Raw genomic sequence first — 27,588 nt, forward strand, 5'->3', positions numbered from 1 at the left:
TACCATACATTTGCATTCCAATAGAGAGCAAATGACAAAAATGCACATTACAAAAGATCAGTTTTTTGCTCGAGGTGTGTGAGAACCTATCTCATCTGCTTCCAGGATTGGCAGATGCGAAGGCTGGAGGCTGGTGGGGAGGCTGATGCGGGCCTTGTCCCTGGCACTGTGATGCATGGAGGTGCCTCACCTCTCTCTCTCCCAAGGTGTAGACTCTGCAGCTCGCAGGGCTGTGGAGTGACTGATTTGATAAACATACCGCTTCAGGTTTTTATTTGTGTCATTTTGTGAGATTCTGACAGCTATCCTGAGTAGTGTGAGGTTGAGGGCGAAGTAGAGGCACGTGGCTTTGAGTGACGTCAGCGGTTCTGCGATCCGGTGCCAGTGGCCGTCCGAGGGGCAGCGGGCCGAGAAGGGAGACTCAGCTCAGTGCCGCCCGAGCGGACGCCAAGGTGGGAGACGACCTGGCTGGCTCTCCCAGCGGTGCTGGGCCACCTGCGGCCACTGGGAGCAGCCTGGTGTGGAATTCTCCATCCGGGTCCTGTGTCCTGGTCTTTCTGTTGGAAGCACCATCAGTTTTCAGCCTGGAAGTGGACACCTGGTCAGGGATGGGGATAGCAGGCTTGCTCTACCTGCGTCCTTTCCTCTCCCTCCAGCCTCGTCCCAGGAGCCTCGCAGGGGCCCCCACCCACCTCTTTTAGTGGCCTGATGACAAAAACCAGCTCAGTCACCCATAACACGCTCGAGTCAAGGAAAGGGGCACCATTGATCCCTCCTGTGTGCCTAGTACATGCCTTCTAGACACCGTGACTTGTGTCCACGCAGGGGCCCTCTCAGGTGGGAGGCGTGCGTGGCGGTTCTCAAAGGCCGATGTGTTGAGCCTCACCTGTGTTCTGAGCGAGCTCACCGTCTGTGTTGGTCTCTGTGTGTGGCTGTGAATGTACAACGTATTTTTCATGCTGGAAACTGGGTATCGTAGAAGGGAAATTGCAATGAGGAGGAGTAATTCTAGCTGAGGTCTCAGGTGCATAAATTTTGTCCTTGGCAGGTAGGTCTTTATGCTGTCTAAGGCTCCGGGGGATGGAAAAGTTGACCCCTTTCTCTGGAACTCTGTGGGTGCGGCTAAACTGCAGTTGCTTTTACAGCTATGACTCTGAGTTACCTGACTTTTTGTTTTAAAGCAGGGCATCAAACTGACTTTCACTGGGGGCCACATCAGACTCATGGTTGCCTTCAAAGGGTCAAATACAATTTTAGGACTGTATACATGTAACTACTCCTTAACGAGGGGCATAGCTGCCGGGTAGAAACAAGGTGCCCGGCCAGATAAAACAAGGTGGAGGGCCGGATTCTGCCCAAGGGCCTTGTGTTTGCCACCTGTGGTTTAAGGGTGCATTAATGTAGGTGTCAGCTTATTTGGAAATCAGGGAAAGGAAAGCACAGGAATGAAAAGGGATTTTGGAACCGGGTAAACAGCCCAGTTTGACTCAGCATTCTTCCCACATTGGTGCTGTCTCTCCGCCTGGGGGCAGGACTCCCGCACTGCACAGACCTCAGCCTCCCCTGGGGTGCAGGCAGGGCTGGGTCAGGACATGTGGGTGCTGTGGGCCGGATTCCAGCAGGTGATCTTTCAACACAACGTGGTCAACAGCCTTTCCATGGAAGGGGGTAAGTTCGAAATGAGAAATTTATTATGTGAAATTTATTACAGGTTTTCCAAGTCAGACAGCTGCTTGGAGGCATATTAAATGATTTAAAATTTAGAGTCAAACCAATCACTCAGTCCCGGGGAGTGGCATTCTGCATGCACACCCGAGTTGCAGAGCGGTGTCTGCCTGCGCCCGCACACTTGCTGGGTCTCTCCTTGGGTGGGTCCCCGTGTTGGGAGAGGGGTGAGCTCTCTGGGAGTGAGTGCCCTGCACCGTGTGCTCAACAGGGGTGGGCCGCACCGGCTGGAGAAGGGAACCCCAAGTGAATTGGTCGGCATTTCCGCTTTCCCAAGGACGTTCAGTCCCTTTTCATGGAGTGCCTGCCAGAAAGTTGGCTCCTTAACCGGCCTGCAGTTGCAGACTCACACGAGTCAGATTGAGACCCACAGAGCAGTGTTCCCCCGGGCACTACTGAACTTGGATGACTTTTTGTTCTGGAGCCTGGTGCATGGTGGGGAGTTAGCAGCACCCCTAGCCTTACTCACCGATAGCACCCTCCCACACACAGCTGCGGCAAACAGAAACATCTCCAGGTATTGCCAGATGTGCTTGAGGAGAACAATGGCAGGGCTGTTGGCATCTTTGCGGCTGTTGGAACCCCAAAGGCCCCCCCGTCTGCAGAGCAGGGTTGTAGGTGAGCAGCTCCCAGTGAAAATGCGGAAGGGGAGTCTCAGTTTCTAGCCAGACTAAAAGCTAAAGCTTTTAAGCACTTTAATTTCAGAAAGATTTTGGTGATTTTTACTGAGGTGAAGCATTAGAAGACTAGAAATAGCTTCTTTCTTTTTTTTTTTTTAAATCAGCAGATCAAGGAAGGTTCTGGAAGTGTTCTCTGACATTGTCAGGAAATGCGATTCTGAGCGGGGTCTCTCCTCACCGCTCCCTTTGTGGTTCCCATGAGGCTGGACTCCTGGGGGCCTCACAGCACGTGGTCTGCCGTTTCTCTCCCCAGGTGGATGACACGGAGGGCCCCCCCGAGGGCCTGGGGGGCGGGGCGGCTGATGGATATAAGCAGGCAGGGGACTCCCAGCTTCCTCTGGGCAGGGGACACCGGCACTCGTGGCGAAAATGCACCAAAGTAATGCCGTTGGCCTTCGTACATGCAGACCCGGGGAGAGCCCCCAGGACTGGTGGAAAGTCTGCCTCTGTCAGGGAGGGCGGGAGAGACTGAAGTGGTGGCTGCCACTCCCACTGGTGATCAGTGGAGTTTTGCCGCGTCCACTGTTGGATCCCTCTCTCCGTGACAAGGTCCTGAGAGGGGGTGTAAGACTTCAAGGAAGCAGTTTCCAACCTGGTGGACGTGGCATGGAAGGCCCTGCAATACCTATTGTGATTGTGCTTGCTTTGGGGATCATGACCCTTTTCTGCTTTAATCATTATGAATACCCTGGCAGTGATTCAGATAGTGTGCCTGGACCTTTCCCGGCTCAATGAACAGAATAATGATATCATACTAGAAACGTCAGGGAATATAGGTACAAAGAAACAACCAGAACAATCTGAGAATTCAAGCTTAATCAATAACAGATCATTGGAAAAACACCCAAGATAAGATAGAATACTCTAGGAAATCAGGAGATGATCTCACTGCTTTCTTAGAGGGAATCAAAGTACAAAACATGTCTATAAAAGAACTCCTAGAGAAACTTAAAAGAAGTACCCTTGAAAGCCCCCTGCAACATAGGAATAGCCCCTCCTTTACCTTGAATAGGAATATATATCAACTAGACAGGCAAAGTAATAACAAAGGCTAGTTAGTTATTACAAACTAAACAGTTACTAGGGAGTCAGAATTTATGGTACACAGAAAAAACATTTTAAGCAAAAAAAAAAGGTAGATAGCTAAGTTAGACATCACAAGGGCCTTATAATAAATTTCCTATTTTCTCTACTCAATCTAGCGTATCCTTTTGCCCTATGACAAATTCTGAGAAACTTTAATATACAATAAGATACTTCTAGTTGCCTGATTAATGCCTCTCCTGGTCAAAATAATCTTCGTTTATTATAACTGAATCTATGAGAACTTTCATACTTTTCCTGGTTACCTTTGTATTGATTTTTTCTGCTTAACTGATCATGCTATGCACCTGCAAATGTTAGTCACTACCTAAAATGAAAATATGAAAACCTGCTTGTACTTGCAATAAACAGAACAGAGCTTCACTGTCCTTTGAGGCGTGTTGTCGTCTGTTACCCAGCGCCGACGCCTACCCTCACCTGTGGGACCCCTTGACCCGCTGCGGCTGGACCGCGGCAGAGTTTATCAAGGGGAACCCACATACAGGACATGTCTTGGGTGGCCGCACGAGGAAATACATGGGTCCTTGTGCTGCTTGACAGGCCCAAAGGATTACACGGGGCAAAGGGGCGAGAGGCACAGGTACCCCTGCGTGAACGCTAGCAGGTGCTCCTTCAGGTCGGGACAAAAGCCTGTTGCAGGAACCGGCCCTTCACAGGAGGCGGGGGAGGGGTGCCGACTCAGGGCAGAATGAGCCTCCATTTGGGTCAGACAGCCTGTAAGGGGTTGCAGGTCGCCCTCTCGCCTTGTGGCCCGGGTCTAGCTCTCGGGTCCAGCCGCAGTCACGTCACGGGTCAGTCTCTCCTCCACAGTCAGGGGCACAGTGATGGTCCTGGAGCACTGGCTTTCAAGCTGGCAGCAGCTGGTGTAACTTTTCTTCAAATGACACGCAGAAACCCCATGTAATAGCACAGGTCAGACCCAAGTGTGAAGGCGGGTGGGAGAAGGGGGCTGCAGTCGCCCGCACTCAGCACACCCCAGAGAGGGTGCTCCCAGGGAGGGCGCCCTGCCTTCTCGGCGCCCTGCCTTCTCGACGCCCTGCCTTCTCGGCGCCCTGCCTTCTCGGCGGCCTGCAAGTAGGCTCATGCTTGGCTGGCTAGCCATCTCTCTTCTCCCCCTGCCTGGATTTATCTTCTTTCTTCTATTCTAGGTGAAAGTGATTTTCAAAACCATAAACCTAGGTGAAGATAATAGTGCTACTCTAGTGCTCTGTTATTTTTACTCTCAATCTATGGAAGCAGATTCAGGGCTGAGAAAACACATACCTGCCTATAATATATACATGTATTTTACATATATATTTATTAGAAGTATTTTGATATGTTATTATGAAAAACTTAAATATACAGAAAAGTAGAGAAAACAGAACTGTCATCTCCTAAATTTAACAACTGCCCTTTTTTTTTCATATTCGCTTGATACATTTTATTAAACTTTTAATGAATAAGACTTTCAAAAAGCAAACATATCCATAGTAACAAGGTCTGGGAACATTGTTACCCAAGTCTCCTGTCCCCTATCCTGGCTCATCTCGGGGACTTACGATGCTCCCGGTTTAGTTTATGAAATTAGTTTAGTTTATGAAACCTACATGAGGGACACCAGTTGGATGCAACATTTGAGAGTTCCTGCGTCTGTTTAGTTTATTCTTCACTCAACAGTAATTTCAGGTGCCTCTCTGTGCCAGGACCTGGGCAGGCGGCGAGAAACAAAATGAAACAGCAGATATCACCCCTGCCCCAGCTTTCTTCAGAAATGCAAGCTCTTCAGTTGCTTGTCTGGAGTCTGAGGGAAATGAGTTGTGTGTCTGCCCTCGGCGGAGGGCTGGCTGGTGAGGGAAAGATCAAGGGAAGGGGATGGATTTGGGAGTTCTAGGGAGTCGGTCCGATTCTTGAGCTGGCAGCGTGCTTTGTGCACAAAGCTCCCGCGGACCGGGCGTCTCGCACGCACTTGGCACAGCTTCCCGGCCCCAGCACTGCGTGGGGCCACTCAGGGGACAGCCACAGTGTGGCCAAGGCTGCTAGACAGGCTGCTCGTTCACTCTGGGCCTTGTGGGGCGGGGGGGGGGGCGGCGCTGTGGAGCTGGTGGTCGGAGTTCTTTGTTTTCTAGGAGTTACTACTCTGCTATTTTCGTTAGTCAGCCCGTCTAAGGACATAATGGGTAAGAGTCTTACACTAGAGAACCAGCCCCCTGGCTCTGCTCCCGCCAGACCTGCCCTCCTCCCTTAGTCACCTGAAGAAAGGCTGCGTGGTCTGCTCTTGTCGTAGGAGTGGGACTTCTTCCAGTAGTCCTTAACAAGTGGGATCATTCGGGGTGTACCTGGGCCTACATCCATGCCTCCATTAGCTGTTTTGTGAAGAAGAGAACGGAAAAAGAAGCAGCATGAGTGTGGAGGTCTCTGCGATTACAGGACTTGATCGACTAAACCTTACAGCTTGGGCCCTGGCCGGTGTGGCTCAGTTGGAGCAGCATCCCATGGACTGAAAGGCTGCGGGTTCGATCCCTTGTCAGGGCACGTGCTGTGGTCTCCAGCTGGGGCGCGTACAGGAGGCAACCAATCAGTGTTTCTCTCTCACGTTGATGCTTCTCCCCCCCCCCGCCCCATACCTTCTTCTTTCTCTAAAACCAATGAAAAAATGTCCTCAGGTGAGGACTGAAAAAAATTTGTTTGGGGGAGTGGTGGGAGGAAAGTGGAGACAACTGTACTTGAACAACAATAAAAAAGAGAAAAATCGTTTTTAAAAATTAGAGAGCAGTCTGACTGCTCTGGGGAGTAGAGGGGTTGAGCAAAAAAGAAAAAAGGAAGAACTTACGGAGACGGACTAGAGGGTGCGATTGCAGGGGTGGGCGGAGGCGAAAGAATGGCTATGGGAAAGTGCAGTAAAAACTAACGGTAAAAATATAGAGAAAATAAATAAATAAAAATAAACCTTAGAGGTTGGTTAATCAATAACCTGTTTTTAAAGATTCTATAGCCACTGTGTTTTCAGGACAGAAGGTAAATTTGGGGAAGCCTCCATTTAGGCTTGGGAATCTGCGCCCCGTGATTTCTCACCGGCAAAGTTTGACACCTGATCACGTTTTCAGTGGGTTTCCCTAAGCAGGCAGCGTCCTGGACCACGAACGACATGAGTAGGGTGTCACGAGTCTGCAGGGGCTCCCAGGCATGTTCTGCCTGGAGACCCAGGTCTGGTTTCAGATGAGGGTCCCGGGGAAGCAGGCGGATCTTCCGCTTGACATTTGTGATCGCCTTCAGAATGGGGGACCGTCATGAATCAGGTTCGCGCCCCCCCCCCCATATGTTTGTGCCGAGAGGAAGTGGCGGCACTCACGCCGTGCAGTGCGTTGCAGGCCGCCTGTGAACTGCATGGCTGCAGGGAGGTGGTGTGCGGAGGACTTCAGGTTGCTTCTCTCGTCACTCAGCAGCTTCTAGGACGGGGGCGTTTCCGCGATGCCTCTCTTTCCCTGCTTTACAAGCAGGGGGAAGATAGCATAGGGTGGTCAACAGTGTGATCGAGTTTCAGAAATGGATTGCAAGGCCGATGTGTGCGTTGCGTGGAGGGACATGTTTACAGTGGCCAACAAATGACTCTGTCCCCCTCTTTGGCAGGAAATTACTACGTGTTTACCAGATTACTACAAATGGACCCAGTATCTCTTCATCAAACTCTATGACGCTGGACTGGCCTATCAGAAGGAGGTAAGTTCAGGTCAGCCATGCTTTAAAAAGTTTGTCAATTTCCTCCCTCTTCTTAGAACACATCGTTGTTAGATAAGAAATGGATCAGCCCCGTTTGCACAGCAGCTGTGAAAATGAACACTGCCTCAAGTTCATGACAGCAGTTACCGCAGACCCAGGCAGCAGCTACCGCCTGGCTCAGTGTGGCGCCCCCAGGACAGGGCGTGGCCCTTCACCCTCAAGTGCCAGTCACAGTGTCTGGTGCCTGCTCTGGGACCCAGCAGGAGGCGAAGGAGGGATGCAGGCCTCCCGGGCGCTCGCTCAGCTCCCACCCACACACTCCCCCGCACCCCCCATGCCGCCTCCAGGAGTTGCTGCACTGTGTCTGCTGAGTGGGGTGGTGACTTCATCCCTGCAGGGGCGCGGGAAGACAGAGGTGATGCTGAAAGAACGGCTGCCCCAGGGCCTGCACGTAGCGGCCCCCCAAGACCCCGAGGTGCTCGTGTGGCAGGAGCTCACTGACCGCAGGCAGGACTCAGGCAGCCGCAGGGGGCGGGGTCGTAGGGTGGCCTAGAACTGCACTGTTAACTCTAGCCACTAATGCATGTGGTGTTGATTTTTGTTTTAAAGATTATATTAATTTTAAGGGAGAGGTGAAGGGAGGGAAAAGGTGGGGGAAACATCCATGTGCAAGAGAAACATCAATTTGCTGCCTCTCACACGCCCCTAACCCAGACATGTGCCTTGACTGGGAATTGAACCTGGGATCTTCCAGTGTGCGGGGCAACACTTAACCCACTGAGCCATATTGGTCAGGGCCACATTTAAGTTTAAAGTAATTAAGGTGAATGAATATGGAGGGTTGAGGTCCTCACTCCTGTGCTGGTAGCTAATACTGGACATCACAGATCTAGAGCATGGCCTTCACCACAGCACATTCTAGACAACCCTGGTCTAGAAAATGCACAAGTAACAAGTAGAAGAGACATTTCCTTCGACTGGAGAGATTTAGCGACGTGGAATTACGTTTCCTCCTCTCTGGCTCACATACGGTGCCTGGTCTTACAGTGAACGGCTCCTACGTAATGATTATGTTTTAAGTTTGCAGCGTTTTAGATTCAATGCAGAGACAAATGCAGAAGGCTCAACTTGAATTTCAGAATAAAAGAAAAGTGTTTTAAACCTTGACAACATAAAAATAGTATAGCTGCCCCCGGCCGGTGTAGCTCAGTGGATTGTGTGCTGGCCTGCACACCGAGAGGTCACCAGTTTGATTCCCAGGCAGGGCACATGCCGGGTTGTGGGCCGGGTCCCCAGCTGGGGGCGTGTGAGAGGCAACTGATCAATGTATCTTTCTCACATCCATGTTTCTCTCCCTCTCTTTCTCCCTCCCTTCCACTCTCTCTAAAAATAAATAAAAATTTGAAAAGAATGACAGCTAGGTTTGCAGTGCGGCCTTGTCCCCAGGGGGCACACGGTAGGGCACGCCGGGCACAGCGGCCTCTCCCACTCTGCCCCTGGAGGCTGCGGAAGCTGGTGGTGGCAGCCTTGAGAGCGCCCCACCTTCCCTTGGACTTCATCCAGTTGAGGCCTGTTCTGGATGGAACAGAGTAATGTTGATTTTGAGAATTAGATCCTTTAATAAGATCTATGTGGTGTTCCTTAATTAAGCATGCTTTTGCCAAGAAAAAAAGCTAATAGACTTTGAGAAAATCAACCCCCTAAACCACAAATGTTACCAGCCATCTGTAACCTGAAGCTGCCTGACAGTGTACTCAGAAACGGTGTTCGGTGGTAGCAGAGCAGAGCTTGAGGACGAAGAAGCAAGGAGAATGCTGGAGAGGAGCCAGAGGCCTGGGAGCGAGGCACTGGCCAGGAGACAAAAGCATGCGATGGAGGATGTGATCTAGAAGGGACTGGCGTCCTGTGTGCAGGGTGAGGCCAGGGAGGCAAAGGGAAAGAGAGCCCGTGGGAAGAGGAAGATGAGGTGAGAAAGGGTGAGGTGTGGCACAGGAGGCCCCGGGGGCAGGGGCGCCACCGCTGCTGTGTCCTGGGGAGCAGCGCTGCTGAGCCCGGAGTGGGGACGGCACTGCCGCCAGCACCGGCCGTGCAGCCTGTCCTCGCCTGTGCCTCTGAGAGCCGATGGTGTTATGCTCTGCATTTCCAAAATGCTTTCTAAAAGCCTCCCCTACGTCACTCAGACAGAAAAGGTCGCTCCTGATGTTTCGCCCCGATCAGCGGGGACATTCTCTTACTTGGCGCGTGGCTCGCTCTGCGATGTTGCCAGATAACTTTTGTGGGGTGGGCGGTGGACTGAGCGGGCTGGAGCTTAGTGTGTCTGCAGGGGTTTTAATGGCTTCAGTGTTGATCGAAGGCTGATTTCAGAGTCTTACCCGTGAGGCCGTATCTCAGCAGTAGGGCTGGTTAGCCGCAGAGGAGCCTGGGGCTGGCTTCAGGCGGCGATGGAGCTCACCACGGCAGCTGGGGATGCGACTGCAGGCAGTGAGGTTGTCCAGAAACTGTGATCCATGTAGCAAGGCTGTGCTTGCTTGGAAATCAGTGGTCCATCAGAGCATCCGTTCACACATGAAATCCAGGACTGTGGTGAAGAGAAGGCCTGGCTCTGAGGGCAGCTGCGTGGTAGAGACCGTTATACAAGAGAGGAGACTGGGAAAGGGCTCGGGGAGCAGCTTCAGGGCTTCAGGGTGCTGCATGTGCTGTGCTCCCTCCGCGGGCCCTGGGGACCCCTGCACCTTGGCCACCCCTGGGCAAACCCCCTGCAGAAACACTGAACCTGGGCCCCGCTCGTCTGCGCTGGAGATGGATCCTTGACGTGGGAAGAAGGGAGAGCGGGTTCTCACAGCTGATGCATCTTTGATCTGAGATGCTGTTTGCTTTGGTGTTTTTCCTTTTCCCCAAAGATGTTCATTGGGGGAAAAAAATGCTGTTGTGTCTTGCTTTTATTTCTCTTTCATTCAACACCAGAGATGTATTATAACGTGTAACCCTCTTAGGAACACATCCTCCTGATTGCTGTTTGTAACCCGGAGCCGGAGAGAGGCCAGGCCGTCTGGGAAATGTTGATAAGAAAATGAAGTCTTGTTTATTTTTGCACTCTGCAGTATTGAGTGTTTGCTTCTCCCTTATCCTGAGGCTCGAAGGGGCCTGGAAGGGGGCCTGGAAGGGGGCCTGGAAGGGGGCCTGGAAGGGGGCCGGAGGCACAGGTGGAGGCCTGTGGAGCTTTTCTCCGCCCTTTTGTGTTTTACTCGGCTTTAGTTCTGTGTGGGTGTTTTCTTTTCAGGACGGGGAGGGGTGGAGGGAGGGCTGCCTCTTGAAAGAACTTCGCACAACACCAAAGCGGTATCCCTCCCACCCCCTAAGATGAGCAATAATAATAAATGAGGAGATCGCCCTTGGTTTATTAGCCTGAAGTTTTTACATCTAAGGTACTTTTGTTCCTATTTGATCTCTATTTATTTATGGATTCAAGGCTGCGCGGGGCCTTAGATTGAGGGAGAAAATTATTCCCTGCACGTCTTTCCTGCCCCAACTCCAGGCCTCACGGGCGTAAACTTTTCAGTGGATACTTTACTTTTCCGTCGTAATGGTCACGGTGCACGGATGCATCAGCCTGTCCTCTACCCCGACTGTTCCCGTGATTTTTCTATTCTCCGGATCACTAAGGGTCCCGGCAGAAAAGAGAGGGCACCGTGGAGAGGAGCCATGCGATACAGGGCTCGTTTCTGTGCAGAGTTTCTGGACGCCTGCAGGGACGGTCAGGCACCTGTGGCGGGCGACAGAAAGAGGGGTGTGCCACCCCAGGTGAGGGGGTGCTGCTGGGGAGCAGTTCCCGGAACTGGGAGCACGGGAGCTGTGGCAAAGAGGGACCTGCCGGCAGGGGTGGTGCAGCCTTGCCCAGCTGGGAGGAAGCCGGTGCTGCTGTCTGCTGAACCCGGGCAGAGGCCGGGGCGTGCAGGTCAGGGTTGGGGGTGCAGACGAGGGTGCAAAGAGGATTGCGGGAGGGTGCGGGGTGGGGGAGAGATGGCATTTAGCACAATCCCTTAATTAGATTTGCTTATTAAAATTAAAATTTAAAAACAATGTGTACCAAGCCAGGATATTTTAGCGCCCAAACAGGTCTGTGCTTGCTTCCTTCTTTGTACTGAGCTCTAACCAAACGCAGTAAAGGAATGAGTGTCGACGGCAGAGGTCTTTATTCTGTGGGAGGATAGACATGAGATAGAGCTCTATGAAGAGACACTCACAGTGGTTCCCGTTACAGGTTCTCTCGGCCCAACAAAACAATTCCCGTGGACCCCAAAGCATTGTTGCCTTTTGGGGACAGGGATTGACCGGGAGAACGCACAGCAGACATTTCTGGGGTGGTGGGCACGTTCTGTATCTTGGTATGAGCGGTGGTAAAAGTTCATCCTGCTGCACGCTTGAGATTTATTCTCATACTCTGTGTGTTACACATTAATTTAAATAGAAGTTTTTAAAAATGGCAAACAGCTTTTACAGTTCCCAGAGCCCTGAGTTCTGACTCCATCTCCGGCCCTCACTGACTGTGTGACCTTAGGTTACTCGATCTCTCTGGTCCTCAGTTTCCTGCTTTCCCACATGGGGACAGCAGTGTTCTTCCCTTAAAAGGTGGTTGTGAGGATCGGAAGTGCAGCCTTAGGAAGGCGCTGAGCCCAGCCTCGAGCACGTGAGGGTCACTCAGTAATGGTTAGCTATTTATGTTAAAATAGATATATTTGTTTCCCCTCAACTGACTTCTGCACAGTTCTGGGTACCATTGTTTCTTCTCCTCCTCTGTGTACTAAAGTTCCCAGCCCTCCAAGTTCATCCTTCCGTGCAAAAACGTACCAAACCTGAGTCAGACGCGTGCTGGCAGGCTTCCGTCCCGAGCGGCCGCGCTCTGACGAGACGAAGGCACGGAGGCAGGTCCCCGTGCTCCTGCACGGCCGCCATTGGTCTCCTCGGCAGGCGACGCTGCAAGGAGAGGCCCTCAGGCTCAGAGCAGGGATGTTGCATCTGCAGGCCTCTCCCAGGTGGGAGCCTTGACGCGATGCTTCCGCACACTCACCGGATTGCACCCTTTTGTTTCACAAATGGCAACAGGCCTTGGTTAACTGGGACCCGGTGGACCACACGGTGCTCGCCAATGAGCAGGTGGACGAACACGGCTGTTCGTGGCGTTCTGGAGCAAAGGTCGAACAGAAGTACCTCCGACAGTGGTTCATTAAGACGACAGCTTACGCAAAGGTGAGTGTGGGCCCAGCAGTTCCCCACTAGTGCCGTGCATGTTGGCAGCCACACCAAGGTCCCCCGGGCACTGGAGAGCCTCAGGCTGGGGGTGGGGCTCCAGGAAGGGCTCTTGGAGCCCTGGGTGCACAGACAGGAAGCACACGGACCTCAGGGTCACTCAGCTCAGGGTAGCCCGTCATCATTCACATTCAGTCACCGCGCTGCCCTGGAGGCCACAAACCAGACGGCTTTATCCACAATCAGTGAGCAGTAAGGCTAGAGTGGAGGTAAATTTCTTCATCCGTGTGGCTCTAGTTAAAGACCGTCAGCAAGACAGAACGGCATTGCAGAAAGCCCAGAGCAGACCACCCAAAAGGAGCGAAGGAGGGCCGGTCTCTGGGAGGGAACGCCCCAGTGAAGGCTATGGACGTTAACTCTCTCGGGTCACTGAGTAACAGCGTCTGATGGGGTGAGTCCCTGGGCCTCAGTTTCCTCATCAGTAAAGGGACAGGGTGGGACCAGAGGTCGTTAGGGTGCTTTCTGGCTCTGTGTGTTCAGAGATCCAAGGCCAAGCCAGCCATCCAAAGAGGGGCTCGCCTAAAATCAGCAGGCGCCTGGGCAGTGAGCCTGCTCTGGGTGCCAGAGCTGCTCTGTGCGAGGCGTCCTTCGAGCTCCGACTTTCAGGGTCTGGAATGGAGGGATCGCTCCTCGAAACTCCAGAGAGAGATGATCGAATTGGGACCCTTCTCACAACCATCTTACAATCTGTGTGTTCACGGGCCTCAAACTGGGCACAAATAGGGTCTGGGAAGGTAAAAGCATCCCGAAGGCTGCTGGCAACCCGCCGTGGTGGTTATTCCTTGTCGTGGTCACTGAAAGGGATATCTGTGCCCTCCCGCAGTAACTGTGGGCCACACTGTCGGAGTTAGGGCGCTGGACCAAAATGGACTTCGGGTCAGATCTAGTACTGCACTTGTATGCAAAGGAAGCACAGAGTTATAAATAACCTCTGATCGCCACAAAACTTTGCTGGGTTGGAACGGCAATACGCCAGCTCACAATACCAGTGCCAATGGATATACGACCCCCAAGTTTCTCACTCAAAAGGCACCTCTTAAATGAGGCTATTTTCCCATTATAACCCTATTCAGCATGGAGCTGAGAATAGCACATGGGTTTGGAAAACCACTCATTAGAACTTGTTAGCACGGTGCCTGCGCCTTTGAAATTTCTGGTGAGACTGAGAGACCAGGCGAGAAGAACAAAGCGGAGGGCGTCGCCCTTTGGAACATCCGAGGCAGCAGGAGCCCCTGCCTGCCCACGGTCGGGGTCGGTCACAGGGACGGGCTCCGGGTCACCTCGGGCTCATCACAGGAAAGCCACCTACCTAATCGGCTCTTCTGTGGTGACCTCTGCCTCAGGTTGTAAATGTAATAGCCTAACCAAGGGACATTATTCTTTAAATTGTCAGCCGTGAGTTTTCAGCTGTTCATCAGAAATGCTAGTTACCATGGTGACTTGCTTGGTTCTTGCTGAACTCCTGTGCAGATTTATTGAAAAATCGGTCTTTGGAGGTCAGCCCTTGGTTTGCCCTGAAAACCAGAGGAAGAGGGGGGGGGGTGTGTGTGCAGGAATCTGTGCTCACTGCAGGTTCTTGGCTGAGGGCTGCACAAAGCAAGACTCCAGGGGGTTGACTGGGGACTGATTGCCACGGGCTGGGCGGAGAGTAGGCCAGAGATACTGGGGCCGAGCTGCGCTCAGACCTCAGGGCTGTGGTTCAGCCAAGAGTGTGCAGGCGACACCCCCGGAGCCATGTATTAGACACACAGATGCACCCTAGGACTGAGGACAGCATCAGAATAGACTCCCCTTAATAAGTAAAATTAACCCTGATAGCTTCACAAAGGACTTTCAGAACCAAATTCAACACCTTTAAAGGGACACAGGATCATTCAGACTCCCTGCAAGGTTGGTCTCATCTGTGGTGATCAGCCTATAATAAAACGTCATGGGACTTGCCGAGAATCGGGACATTGTGACCCTTAGTCAAGAAGAACAAGAAAGGCAGCCCAGTGGAAACAGGTCCTAAGATGACTCGGAGCTGGAATTCGGAAATGAAGCCAGAGCCACTTATTATATCAACAATCTGGAAGGTAAAGGAATAGATGGTCATAATGAGTGAACAGATGGGGAGTCTCTGAAGAGAAATGGAAACTATTAAAGCGAAACACACTGGAAATCCAGAACTGAAAATTATATAACGTCTGAAACAGGACATCCACTGTTGGGGAGGCAGAGAGATGAGCCAGGGTGAAGTGGGCCATGAAGCTAGAGCACCCCCCCCCCCAGTAAGGAGCCATCATGCGCGGTGGCCCTAAAGCAGAAATCTACATGACAACTTTGAGAAGCCGAAAGAACGTCAGTGTCGTGGAAACCGAGGGCCGAGGGAGGAGACACATGGCAGGGCTGGGGAAGCTGGGGCACTGGGGAGGGGCCGGGTCAGGCAGAGCCTTTGAGTTCTTAAGGAATTTGCACTTTTGAAAAAAAATGATTCCACGGTAGGAAAACACACTGGTTCTTAGTTGGCGTGGGAGCAGTGGGGAAGCTCTCCCTTCCCCAAGTGTACACTCACCCACCTTTGATTCAGCAGATGCAGGGCAGACCCAGGCAGAGACATGTATGTCTTGAATCCCCCTATTTTCTGAACTACATCAAAAAGTCATTTCTACATAATGGGTCACACATACATATAGAAGTTCCTGTATACTTTTTATAATACGTTAACATTCACAGTCACTTCAACACCCAAAGTGATTTGCAGAGATAAGACCATCTCAGAATTGCCCATGTCAGTCCGTCATGATTTTACCCTCCTGAAGGCAAAATCAGAAATGATCAATGCAAGATTTTCTTTCAGCAGGATAATGGCAGTACTTCCACAAAATGAAGGAATTTGCACTCTATCGGGGTGGGCGTGGGGCACCGTGACGGGACCCTGAGGGAGGGGTGGCCTGGTCAGAGAGGTGTTTTTGTGAATCCCTGTGGGTGGGGCGAGTGTGGGTCCGAGAGCCCCGTGTGGAGTCTGTGCAGTGTTTCAGGCACATGTAACTTAGACTCCGGAGGGAGCGATGCAGGGAAACACGGAGGTTAGAAAAATACGCAGTGAAACCTGTAGCACGTGGTGATCCACTAGATGAGCGTGTGTAGGGGACGATGTCAGCAAGAAAGACCCTGGCTTGGACACCAAGTGGATGACGCAGCAGCTTCCTGGGAGAGGGCGTGCTGGGCAGACGTGGTCCCGACCCTTCAGTTTGCAGTGGCCACGAGGCATTCGGGTGGAGATGTGCAGATAATAGGCACTGGGGAAAATGGGTCTGAAGCCTCAAAGAAGATTATAATATCTATAATTATAGGCTATACATATGTAAGGGTGAGATATTGAATCAGTCAGCAATGCTTTCAGCTACAAGTAACTGAAAACCCAAGTTCAACAAGTGAGAAGTTTCCCACACAAGAAGTGGCAGTTGCTGGACTGGACTGGGATAAGGCTCTAAGTTGGCATTTCAGTGGTTGTCTCAGCCTGTCCTTCCTGCCTTGTAGTTGCAAAAGTGGCTGCTGCAGCTCCAGACATCACAGTTCCGTTCACGACAGAAAAAAGCAGCAGGAGCAGGGCGACTGTGTCTTTTATCTGGAAAGCGAGAACTTTCTTGGCAGCCCCCAGCAGAAGTCCAGTGTTGTGTCATGCGTCATTCCCAGCCTCGAGGAAGACCAGGAAGGCAGGCTCGGGATTTTAAGTTGAAAAGCTGGCTTGGGGAAGAGGAAGGGGCATGGGTGCTGGGATGACCGGCGAGCTGTGCCTCCCACAGTTGTCTTTGGACCTTTATACTTGCATCTGTGAGGTTCAGCTGGTGGTCTCCTTGGGAGCAGGGCTGTGGAGAAGCCTTCTTTCATTCACGTCACTTCCAAATCATAAAGACGATGCCTGGTGTGAAAATCATAGGGAGGCCTGAAAGATAAAATTCCCTTTATTAAGGCTATTCTGTGATGTCTTTGATTTTTTCCCTCCCCTCCCCCGCCCCCCAGCGTTTCTAGGCTTGTTTGCTCTGTGCAGCATTAAAGTGCTTCCAGCCACGCGCTCTGTGAACAAGGAGGCTTGCAGAGCAGTATGTGAGGAAGGTGAATTAGTCTTGGCAGAGGTGTGTGGGCGGAACCCCGTGGGCGGCCCTGGGAGGGGAGGAGGGGGTGGGAGGATTACATGCAGCGAAAGTCCGATGGAGCCAGCACCCAGTCCTGACAGCAGGGTGGCAGTGGGGAGGCGAGACGGAGACAGCTGCCCATTTGAACTCCTCTAACAGACCCTCCCGTAGCCTCCAGAGGCTGAGTCCTCACAGGACCCCAGCTGCTGGGGCGCTGTTCCTGGGCCCCTCTTGGTGTCGAGATAGACGTAACTTACACCCTGAGGGCTTCAGTCAGATCCACGCTGGTGGTTATCATCACCAGGTTCTCAGGAATCCCCGGGCGAAGCCCGTGGTCACTTTCACTTCCTTCCTGCTTCCCCGGATCTGATCAGCGCTCAGGCCTTCCCTCTCACCCCTCACATTAGCCCTTTGAGGGCAGGTGCCCCTGTTCTCCCCATTTTACGGATGAGGAAACTGAGGCGCACACTGGAAAGAGGTGACAGCACTGGAATTCAAATCTGGGCGCTTGAGCTGTTAACGGGCAGTCGCAGTATGCTCCTCAGGTAGTCTGAATTTGCTCGCTCTGTCCCCCATGTCACCAAGCACCTGGACAGATCACTGGGCTAGGCGCTAAGAACACAGAGGAGAAGAGCTGCGGTCCCTACTTTCATGGAGCTTGGAGGCTAATGTGGGAGACGGTGGCATTTGTGGGCGTTCACAGCCCAGTGGGATCACCGTCACACTGCAGGAGAGTGCATGGGAGGTGACTGGGAGGAGCCCCAGGTCTGCCCAGGGGTCAGGAGGTATCACCGAGGACGAGGTGGAAGACAGGGAGCGATCTCTTTCCCTCCGGATGGGCGGAGACTCCATGCTTCACACGTATTTCCAAGTAGAAATCTGCTGGCAAGAAGCAGATGGCCAACCATGAAGTCGGGGGGATGGGAAGTAATATCCCCTCTTCCCAGCGCCCCCGGCACTGGTGCCTTCCCCCCTGATTTTACCTGTGACCTTGCAGGTGGAGTAGAGGTGCCTTCACGAGGACGCATTATTCTGGTGTGGGCCTGCAAGGAGTGAACATGCGGGGCTGGAGAGATGGTGGAAGAAGGGAAGTGGGGTTCATGACGGCTCTTTGGGGAGGCAGAGAGGAGGCTGGGGTGGCAGGAGCCGTGGAGAAACAGCGGTGCCCTGGGCCAGCCTCCAGGACGCGCCCCGGGGCCCTGAGAGTCCCCTGCACCCTGGAACCGGGCCCCTGGGCAGCCTTCTTCCAGTCCGGGGGCCCGGAGTAGTTCACGCCAGCACCTGGCTGTGTCCTGGAAACTGGCCCTGGCTGTCTCGGACCCTCCCTTGGCCCCAGAACTGAGGCTGGTGCCGCGGTCCAGCCGCAGCGGGTCAAGGGGTCCCACAGGTGAGGGTAGGCGTCGGCGCTGGGTAACAGACGACAACACACCTCAAAGGACAGTGAAGCTCTGTTGCGTTTATTGCAAGTACAAGCAGGTTTTTATAATTTCATTTTAGGTAGTGATTAACATTTGCAGTATAACATGATCATTTAAGCAGAAAAAATCAATACAAAGGTAATCAGTAAAAGTACGAAAGTTCCCATAGATTTAGTTAAAGATTATTTTAACTAGGAGAGCCATTAATCAGACAATTAGAAGTATCCTATTGTATGTTAAAGTTTCTCAGAATTTGTCATAGGGCAAAAGGATACGCTAGATTGAGTGGAGAAAATAGGAAATTTATTATAAGGCCCTTGTGATGTCTAATTTAGCTATCTACCTTTTTTTTTTTGCCTAAAATGTTTTTCTGTGTACCATAAATTCTGACTCCCTAGTAACTGTTTAGTTTATAATAACTAACTAGCCTTTGTTATTACTTTGCCTGTCTAGTTGATATATATTCTTATTCCAGGTAAAGGAGGGGCTATTCCTATGTTGCAGGGGGCTTTCAAGGGTACTTCTTTTAAGTTTCTCTAGGAGTTCTTTTATAGACATGTTTTGTACTTTGATTCCCTCTAAGAAAGCAGTGAGATCATCTCCTGATTTCCTAGAGTATTCTATCTTATCTTGGGTGTTTTTCCAATGATCTGTTATTGATTAAGCTTGAATTCTCAGATTGTTCTGGTTGTTTCTTTGTACCTATATTCCCTGACGTTTCTAGTATGATATCATTATTCTGTTCATTGAGCCGGGAAAGGTCCAGGCACACTATCTGAATCACTGCCAGGGTATTCATAATGATTAAAGCAGAAAAGGGTCATGATCCCCAAAGCAAGCACAATCACAATAGGTATTGCAGGGCCTTCCATGCCACGTCCACCAGGTTGGAAACTGCTTCCTTGAAGTCTTACACCCCCTCTCAGGACCTTGTCACAGAGAGAGGGATCCAACAGTGGACGCGGCAGTGGACGTGGCAGGCTGGCTCTCAGGTAGTGCCAGGAAAGGCCTCCCTGTAACAGCAACCAAGTCACCCCTGCGCTGCCCAGAAAGCTTTGCAGAGGGATTGGTCAGTGAGGGGGCGACTGCACCCCACCCTGCCTCCTGTCTCCAAGGAAGCCCCTTGGTCCCGTGCCTCCTTCTGTGTGCGCAGCGGGGGCCTGCATGTGTGTGCAGGCAAGTGAGGTGCTGGCTGAGGAGGCAGAGTTTCTGAGACCCGAGCGAGTGTGAACGGTTTACTAGCAAGTTGTCGGCTTGTCTGCAGGGCTGTTGGCATAAACAGTGGTGAGGACTCTCACCAGGGCCAGATTTCGTGGAGGTCATGCTCGACTTAATCTCCCGCCAGGGTTTCCTCTTAAAAGCCCTGTGGCTCTAAATCTATTACTGCCCTCATCTCCACCTGGTCCCCTTGTGGTCCCTCTGGGCTGGGGGTGGCCTTATGCCTCCCACTTGTAGAAATACTTGACAACTACTGAGCGGTAGAGGGCTCCTGCCTGCGTAGCTCTGGGCCCGGCTGGCACTCTCAGACCCGAACTCAGACCCACCCTCCGAGTGAGCTTCCTGCTGGAGTCCCCGCCTCTTCTTCTAGAAACAGCAGGCTGCTGCCGGCCCCACGAAGCTCATTGATCTGGTTTTGACTCCCTGTCGCACAAGCTAATGAATCCTCATGTTCTGCCCCTTCTTACATAATATCTTACCTACCGTATTCCTTTCTGAACCTGCCTCTCCAGGATCTTTCCTCTGCTTAGCCTAGGGCTGAACTCAGTTCTGCACCTTCCATCTGCTCCTGACCTCTCAGCCCTCCTCAGGGTGGTCCAAGGGGCTCAGGGGAAGCTGTGCCCACCCCTCAAGTTGTGTGGGTGGGAGTGGACAGGAGTGAGAGGGGGCAGAGGCTAAAGAAAAGTAGTCGACTTGAGGCGATGGTTCCCAGCACTTCCCACGCCTGCTGGAGGCTACCCGTAGTGCTCAGGGGCCTGGTGTCCACAGCCCCAGCCCCAGCTCCAGCCAGCAGACGTTCCCCCTGAGCAGGCCCCAGAGGGAGCTTCTGCCTGGAATAGTTCCCCAGAACTGGTTCAGGGCTGGGCCCAGCTCTGGGGTATAGAAACCTCTGGGGCTGCTAGGTGACTCTGACGATTGGATTTCTTCTCCCTAAATGCAGGGCCTCCTGCCTGCCTGCAGACCACACGCACCAGAGCCTGCTCACATCTGCGTGCGGTCCTCGTGGTCTGTGTGCCTGGGCCTCACGGGCAGAACAGGTGTTAGCACCTTGTTGGGGGAGGTGGGGTCTCTGAGTGTGCTATGGGGCGCTGGTGAGTGTCCCCAGTGAACCTCTAGCTTAGGGGCTCATTGGAATTTTAAAGCTAGAAGAAACTTGGGGCAATGTGAGCAGGACTCCCCACGATTAGCCCAGGGTCCCTCAGGCATTTAAATCCCTGCCTTTATTTCTGCTTGAAGTTACAAAGTCAATCTGCTGTCTAAAAACAAAGTGAAGGGACAAGGTGTTGCTTTATTTTAAGCCATACAGCATGATGGCTTGATTTACCTATATATATTTTAACTGTATTTTATTGATTAAGCTATTACAGTTGTCCTAATTCCCCTCCCCCTATCACTGTGTAAGTTTAAGGCATACAGCATGGTTTGATTTACATATTTAAAAAAATTAGTTGTTGCTTTATTTTAAGCAGTACTCATCCTGTCCACTTCCTGCTGCCTGAGACAAGGTGGGGGAGCCAGTTGCCAGCTTGAGGGGTCCTTAACAAATGACTAACCTGGCCCACCCTTCATTGTGTGACTGGGACCCCCAAGCCCAGGAAGGCCAGGCCCAGCCGGAGTCCCGCCAGTCCCAGACGTGCGTTCTTTCCACCTGCTCTCCTGTGCCGGTTCCCAAGCAACCAAGCACTTCCGAGAATCTCATGCAGAAGGCAGACCGTCTCTGTGTTGGAGGAGGGCGGCGCATTAGCAAGCAAGGGAGCGTGATCGGGACGGGGAGAGGGCACAGATGGCTGGGCACCAGGGAGTGCCCCGATAGAGGTCTTCTAGTTCATCCCTCAGGGGATGGGCTTGCCGGCCGTTCAGGACTGGAGCTGGGTCATGTTGGGCATCTTTATTCCCTGCTCGATCGCCCTGCTCTTACCTTGGGGCTTCGGAGCCCAGCCGCCTGGGGGTCTCGGCCAGAGCCAGAGCCAGTCCGTGGCTGGGCTGCTGTTCAGGAAACTAAGGGTCATTAGCAGATACATACATCTTCCTGCCATGGTGTTTCGTTTTCAAAATGTCTCATCTAAGAGGAAGGGCCAGTTTTCCACAGTATCTTCCCATTGCTCTGCGTATTTTGCTTACTATTCCGGGTAGGTAATTCTAAGTCTCAGTTTACCTTATAATAGAGATTTGATCCTTTCTAGGCTGTAATAAGTTCTGAACCCTGATACAATGCAGACACTAGTAAAAAGAAGATATTGACAGCATGATCTTAACGATGTAAAAATGTATTCATAAGTACACACAGTCCTACTATATTTGATCATGTCTAATACACCATTGTTTTCCTTTTTTAAAAAGTTTTTTATTGACTTTTTTTTTAAAGAGAAAGAGACAGAGGCAGCGCTTTGTTGTACTTATTTATGCATTCATTGGTTGGTTGTACGCGCCCTGACCTGGGATCAAACCTGGAACCATGGCGTATAGGGATGGTGCTCTAGCCAACTGAGCTACCTGGCCAGGGCCTAACACACCACTGGTTTTAAATGTTACACCCCATTGAGAAAGAAACATGCTGTCAATCAAAGATACCACTGACTGTAAGATGTCCCAGTTTCAGGGTTTGTGGGGAGAACGTTCGTCTTGGAATCAGTGGAAGATGAGAATAAGGAGGATAGAAGATAAAGAGCAAAACATTAACAGTGGCCTCCCTGCGTGCTTAGCTTGATTTGCGTAATTGTCTTTTCCACATTTTCCATGATGATTTTTGTCATTTTGATAATCATAAAACCACACAGCCTAATAGCAGGGTTATGTTGACATTTATGAATGCACCTTCCGACCTCAGAGTCTTGGAAAGGGATGCTTTTATACTCTTGCAAGTTTTAAATTTATAGGCAGGCTTCCAGCCTGGAGGTAATTGAACAGAACGTCCCCTGGCGCTGCCATGTCCATTCTGTTCCTTCCCGGAACAAAGCTGCCTTTTCAGGCAAAGGCCGCTGGTGCCCCTCGTTGGGCCGAGTATGGTGTCCATGCTGTGGCCATTTCACTTCTCCCTCCCGCCCCCGTCGGGTGCAGCCCCAGCCTGTCTTCTGCCCCGTGGCCCCAGGGGCGGGGAGATGATGCGGGCAGCCTCTGGGAGTCGGAGGCTGACTCATTAGACAGGAGGCTCTGTCGTCGTTCGGAGAGCTTGGCCTCCGTCATCTGCATCATTGGGAGGGTGCTCACCATTGCTTGGAAGTGTGTGGGATTAGCACAGTTTTGCTGCTGAAAGGTGGGTCCCTGGGTTTGGAAAGGAGGGGAAAACTGAGAGCATGGCCATCGTCTGCACACGATGCATGGAGAGGAGGTGAGCTGCCGCTGCCCTTTCCGGGCCCCCTGCACCATGTCCTTTCCCTCAGCAAGAGCCCATGGGGCCACTGTGATGGTCGCACCCAGAAAGAACTTCCTTCTTCCTGGTGATTGGGAAGCAGTTGAAGAGCAGGTGCGGGGCGGTGGGGGGGGGAACTCCGAGATGCCCAGCTGCCCTGTGTGGGGGCTGGTGCTGCTCCTCTCGTCCCCACCGTCCCCACCGTCCCCGTCCCCACAGTTCCAGGAGTCCGAGCCTGGTTGACTGGTCACACCTCGTTAGCAGGATGCCTGGCTCACAGGTGATTGTTTCCCGTCTGGGTTCACAGCACCGGCACCGGTACCGGCCCTCTTGGACAGCACAGCTGTGTGTGTAAATCAGTGGTTTGCACTGAGGCGCCGCAGCCTATGGATTTGCTAGACATACACAACACGTTTCAGAAGAGAGATGGGTGTAGGGCCATCGGAGGGAGGTGCACACCCTGCCAGATAAGATTTTTAATGTGTAAATAAATCCTCGTGCGTAACTCCATGCAGGAGAATGAGACCAGGATGAGACAGAAGGTCGATTTGTCTGCAGTATTTCAGAAGGGACATCTAGATTTTTCAACATTTTACTGTCTTCAGATTCAGTTTTCCTTTATTTGAACTCAGGTGTACACTGTCTTTGGAACGATTGCCCTGAAATGATTTTGTAAAGAAGAATAAAGAAACGCTGGCAACAAGAAAAAGTTTTAAAGAAAAATATACAAATTATAATTCAGAAATAATTGCTAATCAAATCACAGTGATTCGGAGTAGGCTAAGTGTTAAGCTTTTTAGAGGGTGACCATTGTGATTAAATCTTACTAACTCTCGTCTCTTCCATCCTGTCTCGTCCCTGTCCGGCTCCCCGGGCACTGCCCCTGCAGCTGCCCCCTCGGTAGCTAATGAATCCACTTGTTCTAAAAGGTCTGGACTTCTCAGTTTGCCTAATTTTTCAACCAGAGTCTTCTCAAATGTATCATTTTTTAGAAGCATATTTTATTAATTATGGGATTACCATTGTCCCAGTTTTTTCCTTTTTGCCCCCCTCTACCCAGTACCCTCCTTTCCCTTCAGCCAGGAAACTGGGACCAGGAAACCGATCACAGTGGTCCCGGAACCGTCAGAAGGTCAAGATGATGCATGATATTGGGGCTGCCGTTGACTTGGTTGAGTGAGGCATTTATTTCATTTATTAAATGAGGGGAATTGAAGAAATTGGAAGTTTCCGAGTTGTTTCTGAGACTTGGAGTTGCTAGAAAGGGAGAGAGCAGGGCGTCTCCCAGAGTTGCTCAGCTTCCAGCTCTTACACATCGGGTTCCCTCAGATTTTATTTGAAAAGGGGTTTTATAGCCCTTCAAAAAAAGAGTGTCGAAACCCACCACTGCCCAGGTTTCTGCATTCTGCGAACCAGTGAGGCTTCCGTAAATGAAGGTTGGCGAGGATGGGGAAGGGCGGCACTGCCCATTGTTTGTCTAATGTAAGGACGTGAAATGACGTGCACACCAGGTACTATCACTGTAATTGCAACACCAAAAAAAAAAAAAAGAAAAGAAAAAGGAGGGCTGCAATCTCAACAAAAACCTAAAACAAACAAACAAAAAACGGCGCTCTAGACTGAACTATGGTGGGCTGGAAACACTCCCGCGCTCTTGCTCCGGTGGAGGGGGCCCAGCCCTGGGACGAGCCAGGGCCCCTCCAGAGCTGCAGCTGCTGCTGCTGCTGCTGCTGCTGCTGCTCCAGGCATCCGTCAGACGTCAGCCCGGAATGACGTCCATTTTTCAGCTGGAACAAGAAAGGGCTTGCTGGGTTGTTCTCAAAAGGTCGATTTCATTTGGTTTATTTTGTAATTGCTTTTGGTGTTTAAGAATGTTCATGAATTTGGTAAGGTATTAAGCAGGAGGGTTCCCCCCCTTTGTAATTAGCATGTCAAAATATTCGCACTTCACGCTCTTTGAATCTTTTGTCCTCACTGAATCTGAATATTTTCAGCAAAGCACCTCCTCAAGAAATAATCCAGCCTTAACATGCAGTCAAGAGAAAATCTCATTTAGAGGGCTCGTGGACTTCGGCTTGGGGAACGGGGTGGGGCTGAGGTGCTGTCAGCGTGGGACCCTGCCTCCGCCACATCTCTGTGGCCGCAGAGGATGGATCGGAGATGGAGCTGCTCTTCCGTCGTGTGACACGGGTTTTCCCTGGTGGAGAGACGCACGTGGGTTTGCCGGGGAGTTAAATGCTGTTCGTGGATCACTGGAGGGGGAAAGCCATGGGCCACTCACAGTTTGTAACGCACCACGTACACGTCTGTGCCCGAAACTGCTCCGTAAATTGAAAGGCTTTCTAGAATGCACAGTTTTATTAGAATATTAACGACTTATTTACAGACTATTATTATTATGTTACTATGTAATTGGTATAGTTATGATTTTACACTTGTTACAGTGGCATCAAGACAGCATAGTTTCAGCTAACACAGACGCGCACCAGGGTGCTGACTTCTTGAATTCATGGGTAGTGGTTAGGAAACTTGTTTGCAAGCCACCTAGCCTTACTCTGCTTCCCTTAAGGCAGAAGGAATTGACGGGAAGAGGATCAGTCGGGTTGCCCCCAGCTGGATGGGAACTGGGCTCGGGCAGGAGCCGGGACAGCGGGGCACGTGCCGCTCGGGTCTGGTCTCAGGAGTGGCCTGGCTAAGCCATTGCTGCCTCTCACCGCTGCCGCGGCATTTAACCCAGGTGGCCTGTGCTTCTGGCTCACCCCACGGTACCTTGGGACTTACTGAGCCTCGGTCAGCCGCACAGTTTAGCTTCGATGGGGAAGGAAAGTGGGGTGGGGACAGCAGCCCCCTTCAAGCTTCCACCGTTGGTGGTGGGGCACTGCTGCCCACTCCCCTGGCCGTTCCCTCCCAGGGAGGAGGGACCCGGGTGCCGGGCGGCCGCGACACTAGCTGTTCACTGTGCTGTGGGGAGAAGAGGCAGAGGCAGTGCCCAGTGAGGGCCGAGTGGTGAAGTACAAGGCCCCAGTGCTGGGCGTGGCTCCGGGTAGCCCAGTGCCAGCGAGCAGATGGCTCACCCCCTGGGGACCCATGTCCTCAGCAGTAAAGTGATGCCGGAGTGATTGCTCACCTGTTCAGGTCTGTGCTGACAGGAACAGAAACTCCTTTGTGTTTCTCATGGTTTTGAACATTTTTTCTTTGTTTTAATTTATATTTTTGAGAGTACATTTGTCAAAGCTGGGACAGTGAAACAAGGAAGGGTTTAGGATGGAAGAAGCAACAGGAGAGCCCGGGCGGGGCAGCTTCAGCTCAGAGAAAAGGGGGCCTTGGGGACAGGTTCCAGGGGTGAGCCCGAGACAAGCTGCTGCTGCTGCCCACTGCTCCCCCGGTTGCACGTCTTGGGGGGACCCTTAGAACTGAGGGAGAGAAAAACACACCGGTGAAAGAAATGGGGAAGAAAGGCGCAGGCGTGCTCCTGAGGGCGCCCGCCTGGTTGGGGGAGGTTCCTAAACTGTCAGATGGCTCTGCGGGTTCCTGTTCAGTGTGTGTCCATCCGGAAGGGATGACCCAGAGAAACCGTTTATCTGAAAGAGTTAGAACAGGCTTAAAAATTTTTTTTAATTAAATATATTGAGGTGACATTGGTTAATGAAATTACATAGGTTTCAAATGTACAGTTTTATAATACATCATCTGTATATTGTACTGTGCTTTTTTCAATCAAGTAAATATCCGAGTTAGCTGAGTGTGAGTATGTACCCTTTATATATGTGGTCAGTTAGTTTCCAAAGAATTCACGTCCAACTAAATACATATACACTACATAATGGAATATAACTTAGCTTTTTTTTGGTGAATCAAGATCTAACACTGCCTTAAAGCCACCACTATGATTTTTAAACACCCCCAAATAAATCTGAGATTGTCTATTTTGAGGGGTGGCGGAGGAGGCTTTTGTAATTTTCTCTTAAAGTGAGACTGCACACCTACTGTCAAGGGCTTGAGGCCCTTTGAGACCCCTGAGAGGGAAGGGCAGGGAAGCCAGTGAAGCTAAAAGGCCACCAAGGGGCCCACTGAAGGGCCAGGCGCCCGCTGCCCGTGCCCCGGGAGGACGAGGCCACCTGCCCCTGTCAGCAGTGTGACCGCTGGGACAGGTCTGCTGAAGCCAGAGCCCTGGGGATGGCAGGTGCTCAGAGGCCGGCTTCCTCGTCTTTATCAGGAGGGCAGGGACAAGGGTCGGTGTCCACACGTCTTGGGAGGAGGCCTGTTTCTTGTTCACTCGTTTTTTTCCCATGTGCAATGTGCCCGCTGTGTACCAGGAACTGGAGGTGCTGCGTATATGGTGGGGGAGCATTGTCCCGGCTCCTGGGGGCACAGACTGTTGGCAAACGAGCCAGCAGGTGGAGAGGAGCCCTAGAGATACAGAGAGGAGCCAGGAGCAGGAGGGGCGCCTGCGTTAGACAGGATGGCCTGGGCGCGCCTCTCTCAGCTGCCGCCGCAGAGGGCGCGGCAGCGGGGTTCCCTGGCGAGAACGCAGCATGTGCCGAAGCCACGGGGCAGGTGTGGTGTTTTTGAGACACCGAAAGCCGGTCTCTCTAGTGGAAACATAATAAACAGTCAGGAACCTGAGGCAAAACTTCTGCCTCCTCAGAAGTCATTTTCCGCTCAGACAAATAGAGAAACACAGTGGTCCCTCTGGACAACTGTATTTATAACCATAACAGACTTAAAGTTTCCTGTGGAAAGCCTTCTCCCAGTCGCAGGAAGCCGGAGCACTGTGACATCAGCACATGTTGGTCTGTTCTTCATTTTCCTTAAAACAGCGACTCCACGTGCCCTTGACCCCACCCTGGGAGACGGGGCCGGCCTTCCTGGTAGGACGCAGTTCTGTCGTCACAGAGTGAGTAAGGGCAGGCCATGCCGAACCGTCAGGTGTTAAAACTGACCCCCCATCACCAGCTGGGTAGCTGGGT

General features: G+C 51.8%; 1 protein-coding gene and 1 non-coding gene across 4 annotated transcripts in view; one reads left to right on the plus strand and one right to left on the minus strand.

The window, feature by feature from the left end:
* LARS2 (leucyl-tRNA synthetase 2, mitochondrial) overlaps window positions 1–27,588 on the plus strand; it is a 111,217-nt gene that overhangs the window by 33,320 nt on the left and 50,309 nt on the right. For 2 of the 3 annotated variants that reach the window (XM_053669320.1, XM_053669322.1), the window contains exons 6-7: window positions 7,119–7,208; window positions 12,312–12,455. In XM_053669320.1, coding sequence (XP_053525295.1) covers window positions 7,119–7,208; window positions 12,312–12,455 — 234 coding nt within the window. The remainder of the gene's footprint in view (window positions 1–7,118; window positions 7,209–12,311; window positions 12,456–27,588) is intronic. The other variant, XM_053669321.1, reaches the window with a different exon arrangement.
* On the minus strand, window positions 15,276–15,404 carry LOC119051558 (small nucleolar RNA SNORA69). Its single transcript, XR_005082948.2, has one exon. It is a non-coding gene; the product is annotated as a small nucleolar RNA SNORA69 (small nucleolar RNA).

This window comes from Artibeus jamaicensis, unplaced genomic scaffold, assembly GCF_021234435.1.
Source record: "Artibeus jamaicensis isolate MK-2021 breed Jamaican fruit bat unplaced genomic scaffold, CSHL_Jam_final contig_519, whole genome shotgun sequence".
In the NCBI taxonomy this organism is placed as follows: Eukaryota; Metazoa; Chordata; class Mammalia; order Chiroptera; family Phyllostomidae; genus Artibeus; species Artibeus jamaicensis.